The sequence below is a fragment of the Lissotriton vulgaris genome, chromosome 2_1, assembly GCF_964263255.1.
Source record: "Lissotriton vulgaris chromosome 2_1, aLisVul1.2, whole genome shotgun sequence".
In the NCBI taxonomy this organism is placed as follows: Eukaryota; Metazoa; Chordata; class Amphibia; order Caudata; family Salamandridae; genus Lissotriton; species Lissotriton vulgaris.
This window is the reverse complement of record NC_141687.1, coordinates 1,307,951,660-1,307,969,941: the sequence shown is the minus strand read 5'-3', so window position 1 is coordinate 1,307,969,941 and position 18,282 is coordinate 1,307,951,660. Positions and strand designations below refer to the sequence as shown.

General features: G+C 44.8%; 1 protein-coding gene across 2 annotated transcripts in view; it reads left to right on the top strand.

The window, feature by feature from the left end:
* HSPBAP1 (HSPB1 associated protein 1) overlaps positions 1-18,282 on the top strand; it is a 1,203,084-nt gene that overhangs the window by 1,145,764 nt on the left and 39,038 nt on the right. For both annotated transcript variants that reach the window (XM_086958822.1, XM_086958821.1), the window contains exon 9: positions 17,062-17,172. In XM_086958822.1, coding sequence (XP_086814948.1) covers positions 17,062-17,172 — 111 coding nt within the window. The remainder of the gene's footprint in view (positions 1-17,061; positions 17,173-18,282) is intronic.

Below are 18,282 nucleotides of genomic sequence, written 5' to 3'. Positions count from 1 at the left end.
TTTGTCCTGCTCGCTCTGTCCTGCCCCCCATGACTTCCTGGTCTAACCATGTCTGCAGTCTCCCCTCCGGGGATGGTTATGTTATGTTATGTTAATAGAAACTTATAGAGCGCACGGTCACCAAAGGTTTCATGGCGCTGATCGTATGTAATGTTATTGCGGGAGACCAGATTAACGGGATTGCCCGAACAGCCACGTTTTCAAGTCCTTTCTGAAACCCAGTAGGTTGTCGCAGCTCCTGGTTGTGAACGGAAGAGAATTCCAGAGCCTGGATGCAAGGTAGGTAGGTCAATTTGATGGTCGGAGTGGTGAGTAAATGAAGACAGGCTGATCGAAGATTAAGCCTAGGGACATGCTTAGTGATCAAGTTGCTTAGAAACTTGGGTATCTAGCCAAAGGTAAGGAATCTGCGGCTAGATGTCTCTATCAGATGGACAAGTTACTTGCCTTCCTTAACGCCTTATCTGGTAGAGACATGATCTAGTCGCAGATTCTGAGGTGCCGGGTTTTTGGAACCCGGTGGTGCCAGGGGATAACACCCGAAGACCTCTGAGTTCTCCCTGTTCCGGACCACAGAAACCAAGAGTCTTCTAGGTGAAGTCAGAGACCAAGTTTTATTGGCTGCAACCAAGTAACATGTGTCCTAGAAGTACGACAGCACGGGCCGTAAGTTCTCAGGAGACTGTTCCTTTTTACAGAAACAGCCTTCTCCTTTTATATACGATATTACACTTCAGGCAAGAATTCTTGAGTTTATGATATGGTCATAGACATATTTACACAATAAAGCAAAGAGCGAAGTCATGACGGCCAACCCATATTTTAGATGTCCAGTTTGTGATAGATGACCCAGCCCAGCCCGGAATTACAATCAGATATCGATGACACCCCAATAGAACAGGGCACCTTCTTGTCATAAAACTGGCCATAAACAAGGAACATGGACAGGTGTATGTGTGCAGGAAACATGGTCTGTAGGTGGTGAATGGTTTATGGCATGTTGTGCTTTGATGATATCTTACTCGGCCACTGGGCGAGGAGCTGCCCAAACAGGTTTGGCTGGAGGCGGTAGAGTCAGTTCGGCCTGGTCATGGGGAAGTCAGCTAAGGTGGACGTGTCCTTTCAGATTAAGCTCGACCTTAATCAATTGACTTAAATGAGGGCAAGGCATAAGATGGATGCCGTTCACAAAATGGAGTCCGAGGGTTTGGAACGGAAACCATGATTTAAGGGTGTTAGCATCGCCCAATCATGACGCAAATGCACAGGGATTATGTCCTAATCATTACCGGTCTGCCGATACCAAATTCGTCATGGTACGATGATATTTTTTGACACGAGTGTTGGACCTCGGTACCATATTACAGCAAGGTCCGGAATTTCAGAACCACAGACCCTCCTTTTGCCCTCATATTAGGCAATAACTCATGCTAATCTGAGTCCAAATCTGTATTGATGAATTCATGGAGATGTTGCTGTAGCATCATTCTGTTGCTCAATTCGTCCCTCGACTCAGGCTTCCTTGCACATGAAGTAGCACAGAGGCCACATATTGCAGGAGCGCACTGCACAAACAGGCAGAACATAAACAGAATGGCTAAGATCATCCCAATGAAGATCAGAGTTTTCCATCCCCAGGCAGATATCAGTTCCCAGAACCACCCGAGCAAGTACCAATCCCCTTTTTCCAAGTGAAGGGAATCAGAGATTTTGTGTAGTTTGGAGATTACTTGGTACACCGTCGGAGCATTATCAGGGATGAAAATGCAGCAACTGGATTGGATCACTCTACATACACCACCACGGTCTGCAAGTATGACATCTAGGGCAACCCGGTTTTGAAGGGTCATAAATCAGTCCGATTGAAGCTCGGCAGTCAGGTTACTAAGGGCACCGGCCGTCTCAGTCACGGCGGATTCAACTACCCTTGTTAACTGGCGAATGTTCCTGCTGTTCACCATAGGCCCCCAAAACGTCAGAAAACCCTTTGCGAAGTCCCCAAACTCTTGACTCGCAGTGTCGTCTTGACTCACGACACCCCTAACTGTCCTTGTCCGATGGTAATCTGCCCCGGCCGTGTAGGTGGGTGGCAGCAGAAACGAGATAAAACATGTGCCCGAGAAGTCAGGGGGCAACCATGTGTATGCTTTGTCATGGCAGACGAAGTATGTACCCTTAGCCGCTAAGAATGGAGGGGAAGTTCGGGATGCGAACACATACGTTTCCGTGCATACGCTCTTCCCCAACTGTGCTTTCGGATCCCTACCAATACCTTGCAGACATAGGTGACCTCGGTGGGGTACTACCCAAACTGGGGAGGATTTCTTCGATTTCTGGCTCTCACTTAAGGAAATCCCATATTTGGTGATGTTCCACCTACTGTACGGGGCAAACTCATCTTTGGGAATCGTTCGATATGTGTCGATATCCCTGCTCATATTCCTTACTCCTGCCACTAGTGCCTTGTTGCTGGAACTGCTCCCTATGGGACGCGGTGGATATGGTTCTATGGCGAACAGGAACATTGTCTGGAAAGCCCACAGAGAACCATAATAACTGAATGGCAGGACGAAGTACGGGATGCCCTTATCAGTCGTGTGTGGCATAAGTCCACATATCCAACAGTTCGATGTGTTCATTATAGACTGGTGCTGGTGTAGGAGCTGGATGAATGAGTTATTTACAAATTCTAGTCTTCTGGCGGACTCGTGTTCAGGCAGAGGGTGAAAGGAGTGTGTGGGAACAGTAGGAGGAGGTGTGGGCTGAGTGTTATTTACAAGGGTAACTTGGAACGTGGATAGAGTATAGCTAGTCAAGAACATCGTTATGCTACACAACAGTAGAATACATATTATCAAGAATCTCTTTTTGGCCATCACCGTGCATATTTGCCTTTTAAAGTTCATGGGTCTAGCAGGTCTCTCTACCCTCGGGAGCTCCATCCTCTAGTTGCTGCCCGCGGTGGGAGTTTGATTCTGCCAAGAAGTGCGCTCTGTCCAGTCCGGGGTAATTCCCTCAGACCGACCAGAACCGTTGACCTAGGCGTCCCCAGCTGCACTCCTCAGACTTCAACCGCGGCCCTAGCAGCAGAACCGGATGGCGGTTCGAAAATCAAAAATGAGCAAGTTCCCTGGGCGAGAGAGCTGTAAAATCAAAAATAGTTCTATGGGGAAAGTAAGTCACATAAGTTCACTTTTATTAGTCCTTTTTCTCAACCTCAGATTATATCGTTGTTTCCCAGGTAAGGTGTGGTCTTCAAACAATGTTTCAGGTTCTGTAGTGTCCAACTGCATTGACGGTGGCACAAATCCTTGCAAAATACGATCACTCTCCTTTTCTGTACCAGTTCCTTTCAGTCATGCATCGCTGAAGAGTGTAAAGCGAGGTACAGTTTCAGTCTCAGAGTCAGCGATTCTGTCCTGGACCCACCGATCATATGGAAGAGGCAGAGGGACCCGTTTACAGTGGGTCCCGTGGATCCAGTTCTTTTTTCCTTCCACCCGAACGGCTGATCTTGTGGAAAGAAGGACGAGGTACGGTCCGGTCCACCTAGGCTGCTCGTTGTTTGTGCGTTGAAAATTCCGCACCAAAACCCAGGTGCCGGGTTCAATGGAGTGACCTGGATCGTCAGAGGCTGGCGGAGAGGAACTGTGAACCTGTTGGTATAAAACACGTAATTTAGTTGTCAGTTCGTGTAAATAGTCAAGCAGTACAGGGTGCTCTATTTCACTGAGCCTCCTGGGCCTCGGTACCCCCCATATATTTGCTGGGCGCCCGAACACGATTTCGTGTGGGCTAAGTCCCAGTCTAGAATGGACAATCATTCTGGTAGATAGGAGTGCTAAAGGCAAGGCGTCAGGCCACTTAAGACCTGTGCTGGCTTGGATCTTGGCTAGTTTGAGCTTTAGGGTGCCGTTATAGCACTCTACTAGACCTGCTGATTGGGGGTGGTTTGCAGCGTGAAATTTCTGGTGGATGCCTAGACATTCGCACACTCTCTTCATCACCCGTCCCACGAATTCACTTCCATTATCACTCCAAACCATTCTAGGCATCCCAAACCTAGGGAAGAATTCCTTGACAAGGGCTTTGGCAGTTGACAAGGCAGTGTTGTCCTTGAGGGGGTACGCTTCCACCCACCTGGAGAAAGCGCAAACAACAACAAGCACGTATTTCAGATTGTTGCACCTCTCCATGTGGATGAAGTCGAGCTGCAATACCTCGAACGGGTACGTTGGAGGCGCAAAATGACCAGCAGGGGTTGGGGTTCCCCTACCGGGATTGTACTTCAAACACACCATACAGTTCCTGACCAAATTCTCTGCGCATTTCGGGATACCACTATTCTGCCATACTGGGGCCAACAGTTTACAGATTCCTTTCGCACTGATGTGTGCCATTCCATGGGCCATTTTCACCACTGCGAGTACATATGCGTCGGGTAACAGCCATCGTTGGTGCTCTGACAATTCGACCCAACAACCATTCGCATCCAATCTTCCCTTGCTTTCTCTCCATTCATTCACCTCTCTTTCAGTGGCATCCGCTTGTATGGACTTCACACTTTCAATAGTGTCCTCACACATACCCACATCGGGGATCCATCTAGCAGGACCTACAACATACATCCGACTCATTGTGTTCCCTGCAGTCTCTTTCGCAACCTCGTCGGCAAATGCATTCCCACGACCAACATCATCTTGAATCTTTCTATGTGCACTGCACTTTACAATCGCAACTTGTAGCGGCAAGGTCAGTGACTCGAGGAGCTCGTTAACTAGCTGACCATGTTGGATTTTTGCACCATGTGACGTCAGGAACCCACGTTCACGCCACAATCGTCCAAAACTATGGGCTACGCCAAAGGCTTATTGGCTATCAGTATACACATTCACTCGCTTTCCTTTTGCCAACACACATGCTCTTGTAAGTGCTATCAACTGGGCTGCTTGCGCGGAATTCTGGGGGATGCGTGCGGTCTCTACAATAGTGTGCAATGTTGTTACAGCATATGCTGCAGTCGTATCACCATTTGGCAACTTGAAGCATGAACCATCAACCCACAAATTATCATTACATTCAGGAAGGGGTGTGTCCTGCAAGTCTACTCTCCCTTTTGTCTCTTCCTCATGCCTAAAGCAGCAATCATGTTTTTCAACCTCATCTGTCTCTGCCGGAATAGGTAATAACGTGGCGGGGTTAAGTGTATCACACCTCTTTATGTGTATGTGGCTGGCTAATAGTGTCAGCTCATAGCTGGACAGTCGAGCACTAGTTAAATACTGTGTCTTCGTTCTGTTTAGTAAAATGTCTACTGCATGTGGGACCATAACGATCAGAGTATTATTCATGACTAACCCAGCAGACTGTCGAATACAGACAGCTGCTGCAGCAGTGGCCCTCAAGCAACTTGGTAATGCCTTAGCTACAGGATCTAGAGTCGCGGAGAAATACGCGCATGGGCGCTGTTTATCTCCAAAGTATTGTGTCAAGACTGATAATGCGCAACCTTCCTTCTCATGGACATATAATGTAAAAAGCTTACTGTAGTCGGGGTTGCCCAACACAGGAGCCGAACACAATGCTTCGCGCAACTCATGGAAACTTGTCTGACAATCTTCAGACCAAGGCATAGGATTGGGTGTGTCTTTGCAGAGTAGTGCCAGCAAAGGTTTGGCCAATAGGGAGAAATTCGGTATCCATTGTCTAACGTACGATGTAATGCCCAAGAAAGCCCGAACTTCTCTCTGTGTCCTTGGGGCACTCAATCTTGCGATTACCTGTATTCTTTCTGGGGTCAGTCTCCTTCCCTCCTTCAATAAGATGTGACCTAGGTAGGTCACTTCTTGTCGGCAAAATTGTAATTTTGGAAGGGAGACTTTGTGCTTCATGTCACATAAATGACGCAACAACGACAGTGTGGCTTGCTTGCAAATTTCTTCAGTATCTGCAGCGATCAGTAGATCGTCTACATACTGAATCAGAGTCACACCATCAGACAGAACAATCGTATCGAGTTGTATTTTCAGAGCCTGACTGAATATGGATGGACTCTCACAGTAGCCCTGAGGAGCGCGTTTGAAGCGGAAGCTTCGTCCTCCTAAATTGAAGCCAAAAATGTCTCTGCTCTCCTCGGCGATCGGGATGCTGAAGAAGGCATTCTTCAGGTCAATCACCGAAAACCAAGTGGCTGAAGCTGGAACCATTGTCAATTAGGCGGTAATGTCAGGGACGACTGGAAACTGCGGTACAACGATCTTATTTACTTCTCTAAGATCAATCACGAATCTGTATACAGGAGGCTGTGAAGGATCAGTACGCTTTAAGACAGGCAAAATAGGACTGTTACAAATGTTGCCTGTTGTTTCCTCAATGACATCTTTCTCAATCAGATCGTAAATGATCGCTAACAACGCCTTTTCACATTCGCTAGAGATCTTGTATTGGGGGATACGTGGCAACCTAACATTGGCTTTCAACGTTATGACATACGGCGCTATCTCCAAACAACCTACATCATTAGAACCAGTAGCCCAAAGTATATCCGGGAGGGATGACAATTCAGTCGGAATATCTTCCTTTGACAAATACATTGGGGTAATCACTTTCTTACCAAGGGTAAGTTGTACTCCCGAAGGAGAACAGTACAAAGTCGCATATAATCTCTTTAACAAATCCAAACCTAACAAATTTTCGCCACAACCTGTTGTAAGGATGAGGGGTGCTTCTAATTCGCATGGGCCAACAGAAAGGGCCATAGGACTAGAGATCGGGTTTCTAACAGGGGCGCCAGAGAAACCTACTGAAATATTCATTTCGCTAGACAAAGGTGCGCCAGGAAGTTTTGAGTGCATAATAGAACTTTTCGTAGCACCAGTATCCAGCAGAAATGGCTCTGACACTCCTGATGTAATCACCTCGACATAAGGTCCATTCTGATCTACTGGAACTGAAATAACTCCCTCTCTTTGTCCATGGTTGTCCTAGCAATTATTACGCTCATTCTCGTTTTCTGCGTAATAGTCATCAGCATAGTACTGAGCTGACCTGGAAGACGCATTATTGTGTTGGTCAAAGCTATTCATGGAATTCTGAGGCGGGAAGGAAGTGTTATTCTGGGGTAAATTTCCACGACCCCTACCCCTAGGAGTCTGTTGAACACCTCTACCTCGTGCACCAGAAGCTCCAGAGGCACCATTCAGACGTTGTGCCAGAGCTGGACAATTATTCTTGAAATGACCCTCTTCTTTGCAATAGGCACACTGATTCGGGCCGTATGGTAAACGCTGATGGGAAAACTCGTTTCCTTGCGCGTTTCTCGAATACTGCTGTGGTCGTTGATAATTGGGCTGACTAGGTGTGCGAGGCGGATAGGCTTGCTGGAGAAGAGCTTTGGTCTTTAAATCTTTAGTCTTTTTGTCTGCCTTATCTAGCTCGTCCTTGCGCCTATTTTCGTAGTACTGGGCTGTGGCTAAAATCTGTGCTGACGTGGAAACAGTCCAAGCACTCTCTGAATCTTTCAATTTATTACACAGTTCAGGAAGCAAATTATGTACGAATTTGTCTACGAACAATCTTTGGCCACCTTCGGTAGCCATATCCTGACCACTATGATCGACGAAAGTCTCTTCAAATCTCGTGAAAAAGTCAGACACATTCTCATCTTTCTTCTGCTTGCACCCAGATAACTTATCCGAATTGACACGCAATTCAGGCATTAAGGTCTTCATGTACGTGATAATTCTACCAGGAAGTTCAGCTATTAAAGGCTCAGGTTTAGAACCACCAACTTGTCTAGCATCCGTAGCAGCAATATTAGCCCAAGAGTCACCTAGTTCTTGATCATGATCTGTATGGCGGATCTTACTCCATAAAGGCTGTGGAACGACGTTCCCAAACAGCATGTCTACATCTGCTAAATTCATTATAAATGAGCTGGCAGTCTGTGATAACTCCTTATAATACCCTGCAGGATTTTTACGTGGATCGGGTAATGTCTGCTTGAGTGCTAGCACTTCAGATCTTTTCCAGGGGACATGTACCCATACACGCTGGAAATGCGGTGGAACAGGTGGATGCGCATTCGCATCGCCTTCCCTCCAAACTGGAGGAACCTCTCTCATGGGGTACTGTCGTGCCTTTTTCCTACCTGACAAATCATCCTCATACAGTGATCTAGACACATTTCCCTTACTCCTATAGGATAATAACAGGTCTATTGCTTTTTCAACATCGGCACCCACAATCATGCCTTCATAGAATTTAAAAGGCATACGAAATAATTCCTGCATTTTGCGTTTGGGATCATTTGTTTCCAAATCTTCGCAAAGATATACACACATCTCTTCGAATACATATCTCTGAGTGGGTGCATCCCATTGTCGGAAAACTTCCATAACAGACTGAACATCGTATTTAACCGTGTCAGTAACCCATTTACATGCTAACTCATTCAGCACTTCTCTTTCCTCATAATCAGGCAGTTGACTACGCAACTGTCTACGTCCTGTTTTAGGGGTCGTTTTAGGCGACCCAAAGAAAGGTGAGAACAGACCAGTGACAGTACTTGCCACTCTCTGTCGAACGGAAGGAGAAGCTTGCGGTGAGGCAGATGCGCCGGAAAAGACAGGCTGATGTAAAGAGGAAGTTGAAGCAACAGCAGAAGAAGTCGAGGCAGTGGCAGAAGTAGTATCAGGATAAATAGTTGGAGCAGTTGGCAAAGTTGTATAAGAAGTAGACGGAGTATGTAGCAAAGGCGGCGGCCCTTGAGAAGGCTGCGCCGGAGAAGTAGGAACCAGCTGAAGAGGAGCTGGTGTTTGTGCAAGAGCTGCTTTTCGTGCGCCAGGGCGCGGTATAACGAAACGCTTCGGGGGTCCAGTAATACTCGATGTATATGGGGGTGGTAAATTCAATAAATGGGACATTAATGGATCTTTCTCGGATGTTCCCTTTGAATCTTGTCCTTCATGGGGCAACATCGGGTAACATTTATCTACTGTTAGTTTCTTGCTTCTGAGCATTTGTTCATTTTCCTGCTCTTCCTCATTATCCCTGTATGCTATGGCGGCTTGCACCATCGACATACCTCTTTTATTCTTCTTAGCTAATTTTATTTCTTTCTGTTTGGCTTCTTTGTGCCATAAGCGAAAAGAGTCAAACATCGCCGGCCGGGCTTTCTTCTTAAACAGTTTGACCTCGAGGTTATCTAAAACTTCTGAGTCAAAACTACCATATTGGGGCCATTTTAAGACACCATCCTTGCGGGTGTATTTTATCCATACCTCATTATATGTGATAGGGCCTACTCCGTGCTTGATATATAATTCATATGTTGGAGTTCCAATCCGAGGAACCGGACACGAATCCTCTAATCGGGAGTCCTTACTACAACCAAGACAAAACAAGTTTCCAAGTCTGCTAAGACCAGGCATCTTTGCTCACTAGTCTAGCTTCAACCTTCAAGGGATTATCTAATTATGATATTGTCGTGAATACACAAATCCCTCGGTTTTGGCGCTTGCAAGTTCCAATACAAAACCGTATCTTGAGGATACCAAAAACTAAGAACCAAACTAAGGACTAGGAGACGCTCCACTTATACTTAACTGTAGTATTGAAGATCCGTGGCGTCACTTAGAAGACTCGTCTATCGTTTCGCTCTACCAAGGATCACTGGGTCCAAAACAGGGGGATAGTCAGGGTAGCAGTCCTTCGTAGCCGTCGGGACGCGGGGAACCTCGCAGCAAAGACCTTCGGAACCACGTCGACATACAGGGGTCGCTGAAGTGGCTGGCCATCCTCTGGAATTTTCACACGAAGCTCCTCACGAACATCTGGCTTAGACCGTCACCGCTTGATACCGCCCCGAGTTGGGCGCCAACTGAGGTGCCGAGTTTTTGGAACCCGGTGGTGCCAGGGGATAACACCCGAAGATCTCTGAGTTCTCCCTGTTCCGGACCACAGAAACCAAGAGTCTTCTAGGTGAAGTCAGGGACCAAGTTTTATTGGCTGCAACCAAGTAACATGTGTCCTAGAAGTACGACAGCACGGGCCGTAAGTTCTCAGGAGACTGTTCGTTTTTACAGAAACAGCCTTCTCCTTTTATATACGATATTACCCTTCAGGCAAGAGTTCTTGAGTTTATGATATGGTCATAGACATATTTACACAATAAAGCAAAGAGCGAAGTCATGACGGCCAACCCATATTTTAGATGTCCAGTTTGTGATAGATGACCCAGCCCAGCCCGGAATTACAATCAGATATCGATGAAACCCCCAATAGAACAGGGCACCTCCTTGTCATAAAACTGGCCATAAACAAGGAACATGGACAGGTGTATGTGTGCAGGAAACATGGTCTGTAGGTGGTGAATGGTTTATGGCATGTTGTGCTTTGATGATATCTTACTCGGCCACTGGGCGAGGAGCTGCCCAAACAGGTTTGGCTGGAGGCGGTAGAGTCAGTTCAGCCAGGTCATGGGGAAGTCAGCTAAGGTGGACGTGTCATTTCAGATCAAGCTCGACCTTAATCAATTGACTTATATGAGGGCAAGGCATAAGATGGATGCCGTTCACAAAATGGAGTCCGAGGGTTTGAAACGGAAACCATGATTTAAGGGTGCTAGCATCGCCCAATCATGACGCAAATGCACAGGGATAATGTCCTAATCATTACCGGTCTTCCGATACCAAATTCGTCATGGTACGATGATATTTTGTGACACGAGTGTTGGACCTCGGTACCATATTACAGCAAGGTCCGGAATTTCAGAACCACAATTCCTTACCGATTCACCCATCCTTCCGCATTGCAGACAGATATTTAGGGTCATGGCTAATCCCTTTCAGGACCCTAGTTGTTTTAAACACACCCCTGACAGTACAATTCATGGCTCCGCACTCCTGGCATGGAATGTCATGAAAAGTAACTGACGTTTGCATGCTGAATTGGCGCTTATATAGATGATGCGGACATCATGTCCAGCACGGACGTTGCTGACAACGTCACGCGGAGCCGACCAACACCACCTACTTTGCTCGAGCAAGGGTATTGCTCGAGCAAAGTTCTTCCGGATCCATCCTGACACCTGGGAAATTCCAGCATTACGCAATTTTCCTATCCAATATAAGTGATCTCTGCACAGAAAACACACTTAAGGCTTGTTTTGCTTCCCAGGGGGACCCCCACGAAGCGACTTTTGAGCGATTTGGGTCATCGCTCAATTAAGGATTTAATTACTTTGCGTCCCCTCCTTTATTGGGCACGACTATGGCGCACCCCCGAGCTATCTAGATACGCTGACGGCCTTAGAGAAGTGATGAACCTCCAAGGATCCTATAAGATTGGTTGGCTAGCAAATGTAAAAGGGCTCCTTTTGGCCACTGGTCTTAAATCTGCATGGGAGTCAGGGATCCCGCTGTCTAAAGGAGAAACTAAGAGAGCATTTTGGGCATGGATCGATAATCAGGAGCATAGAGATCCCAATCTAGGTAGACTGACTGACGAGTTTCGCCATCATAAGCTGGTGCCTCGCTTTGAGCTCTACCTCGATTTCATCCAGAAACCGAGAGATAGGGCCCTTTTTATTCAGTTCAGATTGGGCACTCTCCCTATTCGTGAACGCACGAGTAAATGGAGCCCTCCCTACCAAACACCTGCTGATTGCCCACATTGTGTAGGTGTAGTTGAAAATATTCCACACCTTTTTTTTTGTATGTCCGGCTTACATTAAATCCAGAATGAAATGGTTAAAACCTGTGTGCCGACAGCTTGAGACTAGAAATCATTCTAATGCTCTTAGAATCCTCCGAGCAGATGCAAATACGACCTTAGCCTGCGGGGTGGCAACATTTTTAAGTTGGGTCTGGCTCATAAGATCGAAAGCTTTATGATGAATATGTACGATTATCAATCTTCAAGCCTTTATCAAAGCTGTCATAGTTTAATATATTTTTACTTTTTTATTGTAACAATGGTTATTAATGTATTTCTCTTTTTTTGTAACTATATTTATTATGAAACGTGTTTTTAAATGTATAAATGCTTTTAAGATATTTCATATCGAAATAAAGCTTTTTTGACTTGACTTGACTTAAGGCTAGGGAAATGGGCATAAATCAGCAATGTTGTCAATATCTTTCCTTTTAAAACATATATTGCAAAATGCCTAATTCATGTACACATAAGAATAGAATCGAGTTTAATATGTAACAGTCATAACCATGCATAGGAATAAATGGTCTGTCTTACATTAGGTGATTTCCTTTTGTGAATCCACCCTATCTGTACCATGTTATGCTGCTGAACATGACTCCAAGTGTATAACTGCCTTAGAAATGGTATCCTTAAAAAAAATGGTTTAATTGGTTTCGCATAAAAAGGAAGGACAATAACAAAACAATATTCTTTGGCACACTGAAGAACTCAGCAAATGGTACAATGCACATTCATGAAGTCAGCAATCGCTGCTGGGCAACCCAACACTCCCCCTTACTTCCTCTAGTGATCCCCTCCCAGGATTATCAGCATCAATGAACTTATATCTCGGGTGGATGATGGTTTATCAGGATACCGTTCTATTGGCCCCAATCATCCCACTTTTTTCCATGTTTTTGTGGACAGCCTAGCCTAGTAAATCAACAACTCCAGTGTCATACAGTGTTCCAGCCCCCTCTGCCAACCTCAAGGAATGGGGACTCAGGGGGCCTCAAAATCTTAGCAATGTATTTTTTGTAATTAATATACACAACCACAACAACACCTTCTTGTAATATTTGGAGTCTGGATCAACATGTATATGCAACAAGGACTTTTAAGGTAGTGAGACCAAATCTCCAAACCTGGTTCTGGTAAGGTATGTAAGGGGGATTTATTTCAGTTGGATAAAACGCAACTGGGCCGTGATGGCCTGCACGCAGCCATTCATCCTCAGACAGTGCCCTATGGTCCACCTCCCAAACCCACTGCAGTGGTCAAAAGTATCCGGGGAGCTGATCAGTAGTGAACAATATATTTGTGATATTATATGTTCCATCAGCTCTCCCTTCAGTAACTTTGCCTCTAGTGGATTGAGTTCAGGGAGTTGAAGATCAGCTAAAGGGAAACTGCAAAGGAACGCATCTCTGTGCCAACCATAATGTCCCACTACTGTGTGAGTCCCATATTGCCACCTCCTATGCTATGGATTTGTAAAGGGCATTGCTACCCTTCCGGCCTCCCAGCGCTGAGGATCAAGTCCATCACTTAGTGGCTAAGACAAAAGCAGGTCATTCAAAAAAGTATGTTTTGAGTGATTTCCTGAATTTGGATTCTTCTCTTGGGCAAGGTAAGCAAATATTTGCAGCTCGGAGACTTAACTGCGTCTCTTCCTGAACCAAAGGAGGGTCTCCCTGTTCAGTTTTTTTTTCCATAATAGCTCTGTGGTCGTCTTTTCCGTATCTTAAACATTACTTGAGTAACCAAGAGATGGAAAACCCCGATACACCCTTATAAATGCAGATGCAGAATCTGGACACCCTCCATCGCACATTTGTTAGATTCGATGGCTGGGTCCTCATTTGCATCAAACCACCATTAATTGATAATTAAATGTACTGCCCTGTAATAAGAGGTGACGTCTGCTGTTACAACAACCCTGTCATATTGAGACTTGAAAGATTTGCCAAGAGTGATTCTGAGAAAGCGTTGATTTCACAAAAACGTCTCTGGATGGAATTAATTAGTGTGAAAAAGGCAGGCAGAATAGCTTTGGGGATGTTCTGTGTCTGGTATACCTATACATTTAAAAAATGCCTCACTATCTAGTGAAGACAACGGTACGCGAGTTCAGAATGTCCCTTCGGCATTCCTCAAGGCTAAGGTTGGAGGTTATTCCTCTAAGTGTCTGCTGCATCTTGTCACATACACCCTAAATATTTGAAACCATCTCTGACTATCAACAGGTGCTAGTCCTATCATTGATATTGCAATCAACCGGGTATCCTACCGCTTTTGCTCTATTAATTTTCAGCCCTGGAAACTGCTGAATGTGCAGAGGATCTGCAGTGTTCTCAAGTCGGATCATTCAGGGCACTAGGGAAATAGCAAGATATCATTGATGGATGAAGACATTCTGTCAGAAAATCCCCGTGCCCATTTGAAGCCTCTTAACAGACCAACTGCCCACTCTGCCAGCGGCTCTATCACTATGGCAAAGAGCAATTGGGTCATAGGCAGCCTTTTGAAAAAATGGGATATATCACCTCCCTCCTTAATTCTAGCAAGTGAATAACAGTCATACCTATTTGAGGAGTTTAGGGCCTATGTTAATTCTCTTCTGCAACTCAACTGAATCGAAAGCCTTCTTGAAGTCGGCCATAAATACTGCCTTTGTCTCTTCCAATTTGTCCACCAGAGCATTGTTGAGTACCTGCATATTATGTCTAGTCTCGGCATTAAGTTCACTGATCCGGCTGCACTAGGGAGTGGAACAGTTTCAGAAGTCGGTTTACTAGGACTTTGGTCCTGATTGTGACCCCCAACATGCAGAAGGAAGATCAGGGGATGCAAGGTACAAGTTCAGGGGATTGATCTGGCTTCTGGATCACCTCTATCTCGGCTAGGTGGCTTTATTGACTGGGGCTCTTCAGTCGGGAGTAAGTTGGTTTCCGTGGCACAGTGAGCATGTCTGGGCATACCCATCACAAAGCAGGTGGACGGTCAAATGGCCAAACCTTAGATGGTCCTTACTCCGTCACAGGTGCATGTCAGTGGTAGAGTTGGAAACTTAGTAGTCCCGACTTTATTATATCCTGATGATACTGTGTTGCTGACTAGAACTCCCTGAGCGCTTCGTAATCTGGTAGAATGTTTTTAGGAGAATATTAGATATGAAAAACAACTTTTAAAGTCACATATAATTGTGTGTTTGGCCCTGGTAGGAAAGTTGTGCCAGTACTAAAACTGGGTGATAAGCAGTTAAGTGCAGTTACTAATTTCTGTTACTTAAGGCTGGCTTTTGATGCAAACAACTCTTGGCAGATGCAAGTAAACACTGCTCAACGGACACTTGGGAGGGCAGCAGGCTCCTTTTTTAATCTAGCCAAGAGGGGTGGTAGGTCTACTATCTCTCCTTTCCTTAAAATGTATCACATACATTGTATTCCTATAGAGCTTGTGTTTGGGGGTTCCACAATGCTGCCTCGTTCAGGTGGAAGACAAAAGATTCTGTAGGAACTGCTGAATCTGCCGCCCTCAAGCGCTAATTTTATTCTGCAGTCTGAATTGAATCTAGAGTATATGATAGATCACATTAAATTGGCTCCCCTCTTGTTATAGGTCAGCCTGTGAAGTAATAAGGAGGCTAGTTTTAGCAGGGCAGTTATGGAAGATTGTCTGAAATTGGACAGGGGCTCCGCTATACCTTGGATGAGTTACATCTGCAAAACTTTGGACAATATTGGGCTTTCTGAATTGTTTAGCGCCCCTGATTTGATTGCTAAAACTGATTTTAAAAAATGGTTATGCTGAGATTTTTAGAGCATGCTACTGCTTTGAGGATCCAGGAGGCTGCTAGTAAGCATACTATCCACTACTACTATACTATGTTCACAGCAAACAATACTATTTTGCATTTAATATTAGAGCTAAGCCGATGGGAAAGGTCCCCTCTATTCAGATTGGTCTGGCGCCTAGCATGTTTCTACGAAACAGACGTTATGTGGGGTAAGGTACTCCCTGCCCCAGGACCCCCCCCCCCCCCCCCCCCCCCAGTCCCCGTCCCTCTACTGGCAAGTCAGAACAGTCTTTGCTGTAATTTATATTTTTTGTGGTTTTTATCGTAAGTTCTTTCAATCATGTCTTAAACCTTTATTGATTAAGATAGCTTTTTGGCAGTGTTGGTTGGTACAAACGTATCTTCTTGTTAAACAGCCCTGATATCTGTTTTAATTTATGCTGCTTTCTGAGGATGCCCATCTGATGTAGAATATCAATGGATCGGAGAAAAAAGGGCATTTTAGTTATTTATTGTAATATGAGAGTGGAAGGCTTTGTTAGTGACTTTTTGCATGTACCTTTTATTGCATTGTTATTATCTAGTGCTTTTATGATCTTTTCCTAAGATCGAATTGAGAAAAATTGAATTGAAGTAGTCTCAGTCGCTGAAATACTGAAGTTCTGCCTCACTCTAAATGAGGCAACAGAGCATCTTCTCCACCTAACACTAAATTGCCCGTGGCGTAGCTGTAGCTTTTGATGCCCAGGGCGATCCCTTAGCTTGCCTTCCAGTGCTGGTAAGAGTTTGGAGGGTGGGTGCTGGAGAAAGACAACATTGGGAGTGCTGCTGGCGGGAGACTACAACAAGCGGGGTGGGGTATTAAGCGATGCCGATGAGGGGGAATAAAGAAAAGACAGTGATGCCTGTGGCAGACAGCCCCCCCTACATTACTGATCGTTGCTAATAGTTAGAACTTAAGTTCTATGGAGGCTTCATAATTTTTGCGAATTGGCTTATTTTATAATCAAAATCCCATGGATCCCTGAGTTATCCATGATTAAATAGTGTTGAAAGAGAAGATGACATCGGAGGCTGGAGACCTGATCGGTATCTACTTGCCAATGCTCTCGGGTCCTACCACTTAATAAGGTTCATGCAGCATTGGCCAGAGTAACAGTTTTATGTTGTTAAAAATGCCCCGGGCTTAAGAATTATTTAAGAAAAGTGATTTGGGGAAGCCCCAAACACAGTTACTCTTGAAAGCATATTAACAACAATGAGCCCCACTTTTATGGGTTCACAGGAAGCTGCAGCCGCCACATGTCTTTCTTCCTCCTGGTTGAGATTGCATTTGATTTGGAATTACTTTTAAAACTTGTGTGCAGACTTATAGATTCATTCCAAGCAAACCGGCTTCAACATTTACATTTGTTATGTATCAACAATGTTCCTGCATTAAAACAATATTTGTATAATTGGTAAATGCTATTGGCTTGGGGCATATTTGCAGAAATTGTGTTCAGTAGACATGGTATAGTAACAGATGTATTCAATGAATCTTTTTTCGTGTTGGTGGTTAATAGGATGACGACCATGAAGCTCGTGTTGAGGAGGCAATAACAAGGATGTTAGTGTGTGCCGTCAAATCATCACATGATCCCGGAAACACCGAAGCTTGGTTAAATCCCACTGAAGTAAGATTGTCTGCCTGTGTACTGTGAAGGATCAGTGTCATGAGTATGTTACTATGAGAGTGATCTGTTTGTGTTTTATATTTCCTCAAATTCTTTCTGATAAATTGGCAGGGGCACGTGAATGACAAGGTTTTCCTATTTATATTGAATTCCACATCAGAATTTTAGCACATCCGATGAATATTTGGTAATATGAACTGCCTGTGAAATGCGACGCATGATGGAGAAGGATGAGGCAGACCGAGAGATCATGGGGCAGACCTGAATTTGTCCACATAACTTAATCCTAAAGAGTCTACAGTGACGTAAAACGAAGCTAAAGAAGAAGTTCAATAGTAAGGGCAGCACACAAAAAGCACTGCAATGTCACACTTTCGTCTACCACCAAAACTGTACCTATGCAAATATAACCTCAGATTGGCCTCGAAACAGAAAGAGCCTTTATCCCAAGGCAGTTTCATCTCACTAGAACAGAAATCATGTGGATAACTTTGTTATTTACATATTTTAGAATTTTCTTAAACAGCTAGCATACCACACAGAGAACCTGTAAACATTGTACAGTACAAGAAAATACACTTTACAAGTAACAACAAAAGCCATTATGTGGGAGGGATTAAAGCCCTTTCTTCCACTTTTCATTTGTAAGGTGCTCCATCACAATCCTTGATGCCACGGAAATTGTGAATCGGCTAAACCCTCAATATTTTCCTGGTCTCAGTCTGTCTGGTTGGAGTTACGAATGTGGAAGCAGAACGACTTACCTTGTGTCAAAAAATCAGTAGGCACCTGGACACCTAACCTGCCACTTGAGTGTGGCCTCCAATCCCTGCGTATTCTAACATGATCCAGTGACACCATGGATCACTGGGTTTTCCAGCTCACCCTTCTACCTGCCAGCAGAAGCTCCACCCAGTACATGGCCTACTTATTGCAGTTATATCACAGAAAGGGTTTCCTTTGGACAGTTTAGTAACATATAAGAACCATAGACTCTATGTACTACATTCAATCCAGGTCTCATTCATTCAGTTAAACACCATTCATACACAGGAAGTATGACCATATATCCTAGATAGATAATCTAGACAACGTTATTTATTAAAAAAA